General features: G+C 36.9%; 1 protein-coding gene across 1 annotated transcript; it reads right to left on the bottom strand.

Annotated features, from left to right (window-relative positions):
- Positions 1–194: 194 nt before the first annotated feature.
- LOC107731008 (uncharacterized) lies at positions 195–7094 on the bottom strand. The gene is made up of 8 exons (XM_016541977.1): positions 7072–7094; positions 5711–5964; positions 2627–4314; positions 1310–1453; positions 938–1174; positions 694–834; positions 476–601; positions 195–341 (listed from the first exon to the last, which is right to left on the bottom strand). The coding sequence occupies exons 1-8, from the start codon at positions 7092–7094 to the stop codon at positions 195–197; spliced, it is 2760 nt and encodes a 919-aa protein (XP_016397463.1).
- Between the last annotated feature and the right edge of the window lie 1282 nt (positions 7095–8376).

The raw sequence follows: 8376 nt of genomic DNA, 5'->3' as shown, positions 1-8376 counted from the left end.
TGTCATGAAAATAAGTTCAAAATGCAAGAAAACTTAATGGTCCTAAAACAGGTGTATGGGTTTATACATTTATGTTCTTTAACAAAATATAATTTATGAAATATTTTCTTGACAGGATTTTTGAGACTCACCGAAAAAGAAAATAACAACATATCAAAGATGTATGAAAATGTCAAGATTCTGAAACTTGTCTTTTAGGTTGAAAAGTGCATATTATTTAGGGCTAATATTGTGTCATCCAAAAGAAGGCTGAAAATCTCCTCAGTCAGATGCATCTTCACAGTGTACTGATCAGCTCTATAGTCTAGCCAAGTTCTCTCCTCATTATGAAGTTCCTGAATCTAGAAGTAGATAAAAAGACAAAACGAGACATTCTTAGTTCTACCATTTACTGCAGTCTTAAATAATATTTGAGCTGAAGTTACACCAAGACCACTCATTTCATAAGCAATTATAGGAGTGCCTTTACACACACCAGTATAAAGTCCACTCTGTCTCTCTTGGCGTACCAGTATTTGCACAGTTTTTGGAGCATCTCTGTCATCTGTTGCTCACTTCGCTCTAAATTCAGAATTTTCTGTATCTCTTTTCTCATGGCAGCCTGCAAATAACATTAGATTAACAAACTGTAAATGTTCTTAAAAGTACTTTCATCAAAATGTTAGTTCAACAGAAAAATAAATAATGAAATACCTTTAAAAATGTGACTGAAATTTGACTGGATTGCAGGGCTGTGATCACAGATTGATCATCTATATTCTGGGCAGATTGTTTTGTCCTTAACAGATCACCCCAAATTTCATGAAGTACATCAGATGTTAACTGAAAGATCACCTACAGTGTAAGATGAACAAGGTTTAGATCAGAGTTTTGGTTCTCTCATTCATTTATAATTTTTATAGTTATTTGTTATGTACACATTCCTACATAGACAAACCTGCCGATAACGTTTGCGACTATCATCGTCTATTAAATAGCTTGGTGTTTGATAAAGGTCAAGAGTGTCTTTATTTGCTTGGCCACACAGAATCTCCACTGCAGCATCCACTAATCTGTACACGATGCTGTCTTCATGGGGCAGCACCTTTATCTTTGGTGGCATGTCCGGTTGGGCCTGATGCCACTGCTCCAAGACACATGGCATAAAATGGCCATCCTCACTTTTTCTGACATCCTGAATATCAAAGAGAGAAAAGTGCAGTAAAAGTAAAAAACAAACAAATTTCATGCACAGATACTATTTTACACAGATTTTTTATTACTGGTATTCTTCACTAAAGCAAATTCTACAGTTGTTTTGGCAACTTACAGTATCTGTAGATTGATTGTCATGCAATGATTTAATTCTTTGTCTCTTTCTGTTATCCTGAGGACAGTGAACTCCATCTCTATCCAGCTCTTCTGTCAGCTTAGTATCTGCACGATGCCTGTTTTGATGGAGCTCAAAGTCGGTCTGTAAAATATAGGTGCTCAGTGATAGATACAATTGCCATATGCTACATATAGTTTGTGAAAAACTAAGTTTGTGAAAGCAATAGCTAACCAAAAATTAAAATTCTGTCATCATTTAATCATTCTCATGTAATTCAATGCCTGCGTGACTCTGTTTGCAAGAATGTTGATGCTCCTCTTTTCTATACAATGAAATCATACTGTGAACAGAGGCTGTTGAGCTCCAGTAAAAACAAAAAGCACCCTAAAAGCACTATCAAATCAGTACATACAGTATCTCACAGAAGTGAGTACACCCCTCACATTTTTGTAAATATTTTATTATATCTTTTCATGTGACAACACTGAAGAAATTACACTTTGCTACAATGTAAAGTAGTGAGTGTACAGCTTGTATAACAGTGTAAAATTTTCTTTGGTCGACCATGGCGAGGCCTGTTCTGAGTGGAACCTGTCCTGTTAAACCGCTGTATGGTCTTGGCCACCGTGCTGCAGAGCAACACTTTATGTAGAGCAACAATTCTTTTTTTCAGATCCTCAGAGAGTTCTTTGCCATGAGGTGCCATGTTGAACTTCCAGTGACCAGTATGAGAGAGTGAGAGCGATAACACCAAATTTAACACACCTGCTCCCCATTCACACCTGAGACCTTGTAACACTAATGAGTCACATGACACCGGAGAGAGAAAATGGCTAATTGGGCCCAATTTGGACATTTTCACTTAGGGGTGTACTCACTTTTGTGGCCAGCGGTTTAGACATTAATGGCTGTGTGTTGAGTTATTTTGAGGGGACAGCAAATTTACACTGTTATACAAGCTGTACACTCACTACTTTACATTGTAGCAAAGTGTCATTTCTTCAGTGTTGTCACATGAAAAGATATAATAAAATATTTACACAAATGTGAGGGGTGTACTCACTTCTGTGAGATACTACTGTAAGTCTTATGCTACTGCTACTGTCAAAAAAATCGTACTGACCTAAAATTTTTTGAATGGTAGTGTACATGCTTCCACTATATGCAAAAGAGTTACATTTATCTTAAGATCTCCTTTTGCGCTCCAAAGAAGAAAGAAAGTCAAACAGGTTTGGAACGACATGAGGGTGATTAAATGGTTCAAGAATTTTCATTTTTGAGGAACTATTCCTTTAAGTGCTTGGTGTTGCTTACTCTTGGTGAGGGCATTTCAGAGGGATGTGAAAGGTTTCTTGCTCCATCTGACGTGTCTTCCTGAGGTTCATTTTTTTGTCGTGCGTGTGTAGTATTTGAAGGTATGGTCTCATCTCTAGTAGGACACTGACTATGTCCTCTTCGTCCATCTGCCAATGATGTGGCCTTCTGTTGTTTATCTCTCTCTGTCCTAGGTGGCTCCTCATCTGAGAAGGGATCTTCATCCACCCCCGTCTCTACATCACTGCTATGTTCTCTTTGTATGTGTGCAATGTCCTCAGCTCTGACCAGGACACCGTGGCTTTTGTCGCAACTAAAGTACTTCACACCTCTAAAAGTTCCATCGTGGTTTCCGTTAGGGGCATCCAAAGCAACACCAGCCCAAAACCCATTCGCAAACGCCACGAGACCTTTATATTTCAGCACACCCGGCCTGGAGTTACACACAAGAACTCTGTCTCCAATTGGAAATGAGGACAATGTATCTGAGATTTCATTGCTCACATCTTCAGGAAGTGAGCTAGTGTACTCCGAACAGTCATTTTCCTCTGCGTCCTCACACAGAGCTCCATTAGTATCATCGTTTACCTCCTTTTCCCTCAGATTGTTAGAGTCTAGACTTTGAGACTCTTTTCTTTTCAGAGAGAAGTCCACAGGGAGAGGAGGGAGGTTCTCACTGTTAATTGAGAGATCTTCCACAGAATCAGGTGGAGCTGGAAGTTCCTCCTCACTGGTCCATGTAATAATTTCAAAGGCAGGAGGAGGAGGAGGACAACCGTAGCTGTCAAGACCTGATGCGGCTCCTCCTTTAACGGATGGAGGGAGTTCTGCACTTCCGTAAGACAAAACCTCATCTACAGGAGAGAGAATTTCTGACAGGGTCGACTCTACAGTCGGTTGTCTTTCGTAACGTGGCGGTGTACAGCGTTCTTCCTGTTTATTGTTCAAATAAGGCTGAAAATCGTCTAGTACAACAGTGTACTCTTCTGCAAAAGCTAAAGAGCAACTACTTGCTTGAGCTGCTTCAATCTTCTCCTCATCGAGATAATCCTTTTCTTCTTCAGACCAAGCGAGTGCTTCACTATGAAACGAAATTGCCTCTGACTTCTCATCTATCTCAGACAGACTGACATCACAAGATGGACTATCCTCAGCCTTTCTTATTTCCACACTTACTGCTTCCAGAATTAAGGTTTCAATAAGTGGATTGTCTGTGACAGTCTCATTTGTACACGCCTGAGTTTTTTGTTCTGGAAATTCATTGGTTTTATCGGTTTTGGAGTATAAAAGAGATGACTTCCATTGCCCCCCGGCATTCTGGTCACAGATATTGTGGTTGTTGTTCAGGGTCAGCACACGGTGAAGTCTCTGATCGTTCTGTACATTTAGAGCTGTAGTATCTAGTGTTGTGCTGCCATGGACCACGTTTGTCGTCTTTATGTCCTCTTGCTCCTTGGGTTTAAGATGGCTATTTTTAGAGTCCAATTGGAGATCATCTTTTTTGTCAGATGACAAACTGGATACTATTGGGGCTCTGAGTGAATCTGAATAAGGTTCATGGTTGAGTGTGAAATGCTGGATATTTAATACCGGCTTCATTGGCACTTTAGCTGGATGTTGTGGTCTTTCTTTCTTGAGTGTGCATGTGTCCTCATAAAGACCTTGAACCTTCTTCTGAGTGTCTTGTTCTGAAAGCAATGTTCTGAAAGTGTTATCAAATATTCTCTATTGTCAAAAATCCTAAAGGAATGCTAATGGAATTTATAACATAATTTGGAACCACTCCCAACTAAACCTTTGCTAAGCCCCAGCCTTAAACCATTACTAACCAATCCTACTTAGCAAACACTCTTGAACAAGTTCACTGATGTGCTTATGTAAATCTGTAGAAATTAATTTTTTTAAATTTGTAAAAATGTAAACGGAGTCTATCTACGTGTTTGGATAGTTTTAAATGCAATTTAATAAAAATCAAACATTTATGCTGGAACACTTTTATAGTACCGAGAGAGCATGAAAATTTTATTTTTTCATTTTCCAAATGTTTCTGAAGAAGTTCATGGATTAAACTGCCACCCTCACTCACAAATGAACATGTAGTTTAGTAAGAATATCTATACTTATTCCGAGATCATTTAATGCTATGAAACACGGCTAATGTACCATCAGTTTAAAAAGTACAGCCAGTATCACCCAACATACTGCATTATTATAAATCTCAACGCTGGTAACATACACTGTCGTTCAAATGTTTGGGATCAGTAAGATTTTTAATATCTTTGAAAGAAGTCTCTTCTGCTCAGTGCTCACCAAGGCTGCATTTATTTGATCAAAAATACAGAAAAAAAACAGTAATATTGTAAAACATTATTACAATTTAAAACAACTATTTTCTATTTTAATATAATTTAAAATATAATTTATTCCTGTGATGCAATGCTGAATTTATCACCCATTACTCTTCTTTCTTTTCTTCGGTCTTCAGTGTCACATGGATCCTTCAGAAATCATTATAATATGTAACTCCCCCCCAATGCACGCCACAATTTATAGTAGTTTTTTCATTTTCAAATGAGGCTTAAAAAATCCTATTCCTATAGGATGTTCTGTAAAGCTGAGTTAGCAACAGTAACCAGGAAAAAAAAACTACTTTTTCTTCCAAATTTAGTTCATGTAGTCCGATCTTATTTGATTCTAAGAGAAGCTCTCTTTCAGGATTATTTTTGACTTTTTTGACAGTCTAACTGTTTTCCAGTTTTGCATTGTTTATGTGCAGTCATATGCTATAAATGCCACAGTAAATCAGTATGGGCATTGAGTCATTTCTCTCACAGCATGAGTCAGCAGAAACTAGACACACTGTAAATCAGCACTCACAATGAATTGCAGTCCACTAAATAACAAAAGATAGACATCTATCAAAGAGAAAGTCTGTGAAAAAGTAAAATCAGACTGTATGATGTCTGACTGCTTTCTTTTACTGTCTGAAATGAAGACGAAGACTGATAATTAAATGTTCAATTAACATACACAATGTGTCATGGAAAGCTTCGAAAGCCAAAAAACACAGAACCTTCTACCCACCATTAACTTCAGGTCCTGATTTCACAGTGCTTCCACCTTCAGTCTTGCCGATTCTTTCTGGGCTGATAAGGTGAAGGGAAGCCTGGTTCTGTCGGCTGTACCTGTGAGAGGAACTGGCTGGAGGATTATTTGATTCTGCGACTTGCAGAATATCCTGCTCGGCCGGGACGAATTCAACTTGGTTCCTCTTCCTTCCTAAAGTCCACACTTCATCTGATGATAACAGCCTCCTCAAATCTGCCTTGCTCAACAAGCTGAAGGAAAACAAGTAAAGTTTGAACTCACATTTGAGGCCTCATCATTGAAAGTAACATTTCACAATCATTTTACAAAATATATTATGAACAATGAACAGTATTTTTTTTACATCATTTATTCATCTAGGTTCATGTTAACTAATATATATATATATATGTGTGTGTGTGTGTGTGTAGTACTGTTCATTAGTAAAACATGTTGTTCATAATAGATTTAAATATTAAATGTATTAGTAAATACTTTAAAAAATAAAAGTTCCAAAAGGGGGGTAGAACCATATTGGGTTCCCCAAGAAACCTTTCAGTGAACATGTTTTTTCTTAGTGTAAAGAATATTTTTGTAATCAAAAGAACCGTTTTCCACTCTGTAAAAAAAAAAAAGATTTTTTCAAAGTTGTAATTAATTGCAATTATTAGAGTATGTTATATGCATTTTAGCAATTACTACTTCAAAATGTCATGTTTAATTCAGTGTGTTACTTGCTGTATTTGTTAAATTTACTAGCAATTTCTGAGTGAAAATTGTTTCAAAGCAAATCCTGCAGTGGAAACGTTCCATAATGTTAAATATTCAATCAATGCTAATAAAAAAAACTTTATTTTTAAGAGTGTATGTAAACATAATTGTGAAGCTAGATTAATAAATGCTGAAGAAGTATTACTAATTGATTAGTTTGTCATACCTAATGAACTAACTAATGTTAAACTTAGTAAAGTCTTGCCCTTATAATTATAACATCAGTTTTTTCAGCTAACAATGGCAATCTTTATCCCATATGAAAGAAAAGACATCTTCTGAAATATGAGATCTAATAGAATCTTTTTTTTTTTTTTTGTAATTTTGTGCAATAACATTAAGCGTGGACTGAGGCTTTCAGCTTCGAAAAGAAGCCTCAGGCTCCATTCATTGTAATTACTTGGAAAAAGTAAAGAATGTACTTTAGTAAGTACTTAGGATGTAAATTTTTGAGTGAACTACTGCTTTAATTTTATATATTAAATTATATAACTAACAAAGAACTAATGCCTACCCATGCAAATAGAGAGAGAGTGAAAGAGCAAGAATCAGAGAGAGAGAGAGGGAGAGAAATGAGGTCCACCTACCCTGACCTGTTCATGACTGGCATACTGCCATCACAAAGGGACTCAGTCGCGAGCAAGCAGCCAGAGGAACAGTTGACTGTCCTCCTTCAGGTCCCCTGTGAGACGCTGCTGCCACTCCCCAAATATTGTGTCAACTCGCAGTTGCAGTCAAGCCGGTGGCTGAGAGAGCAGTCATCCTGCATCTCTGTCTACAGCTATGCCCTCTTTTTATTCTCTTTAACTTCCTCCTGCTTGCTTCTCTCGCTCTCTTTCATCCAATAACTCTCTCCTCCCATCCAGCCTCCCCCTCCTCTCTCTCACTCACTCGATCTATCTGTCTCCACTCTATCTCACCGACTTCCTTCCATTTCTCTCTCTCTCTAAGGGTAATTAGTCTGAGTGGTGCATTGTAGCAAGACAGACAGTAAATGCTGTAGATAACAAGCTCATGATATGCACACACTTCTCCTCTGCTGTGTGTCATGCAGGATTTGCCAGAGAGTAAGTGGTGCACTGCAGCATTTCCTCTTGAGGTGTTACCCTACATAAATGTGTTGGCACTGCCTCTGCTTACTGTATATGGGAACTAAATATCCCAATACTCCTCTGTGTAAGTGTATGATAATAAATAATGGAATAATAGTGATCACACTTGCCTCCCTTCCTCTCTTGGTGCTTTATCTGTGCTTCTAGCATCTGGCTTAATCCCAAACTGCATAACACCCTCTTCCTCCTGCAAAACATCAGCATAAAAATCAGTACTGCTAAATGTGGCATCTGAGCATTATGGGTAATTACGTATCACATGGTTTTGCACTCCTGTTCAGTTCATCAACAGTATTGCAGTGACAACACTGAGAACTGTTGCAGTTTGGACTTTGTTAAAGTCAACATGAAATCAAAATTCGCCCTATTTAGTTTTTTGCTAAGAACATATATTATCAGATTATTATTATTATTATTTTGTCTTGTTTTCAAGTGCAAATATCTATATATCATTAAATCAATATACATTTACTTGAGAACTGGGTTATTATAGTTAAGTAAAATAAATAAAATAAACAATAACTTTAAAATAAAAAAATGAAATTTTATTGTGTTTGTCTTTTTTTAGTTTTGTTTTTAAATAAGCAATTTTTTTTCCTCAGAATTACTTTTAGTTATTTTAGTACATCAAGTCAAATGAAAACGAAATGTTGCCTTGGCAATGAGTTTAAATAAAATTATTTTTAAATATATTATTTTATTTCAGTTAATGTTTATTTAACCTTGAGAAGCTAAATGGCGTAAGATATTAAGTCTTGTTTTCTGATAAATATAGCAAAA

The sequence above is a fragment of the Sinocyclocheilus rhinocerous genome, unplaced genomic scaffold (genome assembly GCF_001515625.1).
Source record: "Sinocyclocheilus rhinocerous isolate Xijiao unplaced genomic scaffold, SAMN03320098_v1.1 scaffold157, whole genome shotgun sequence".
Taxonomy (NCBI): domain Eukaryota; kingdom Metazoa; phylum Chordata; class Actinopteri; order Cypriniformes; family Cyprinidae; genus Sinocyclocheilus; species Sinocyclocheilus rhinocerous.
The sequence above is the reverse complement of the archived record's forward strand: the minus strand, read 5'-3'. Positions and strand labels throughout refer to the sequence as shown.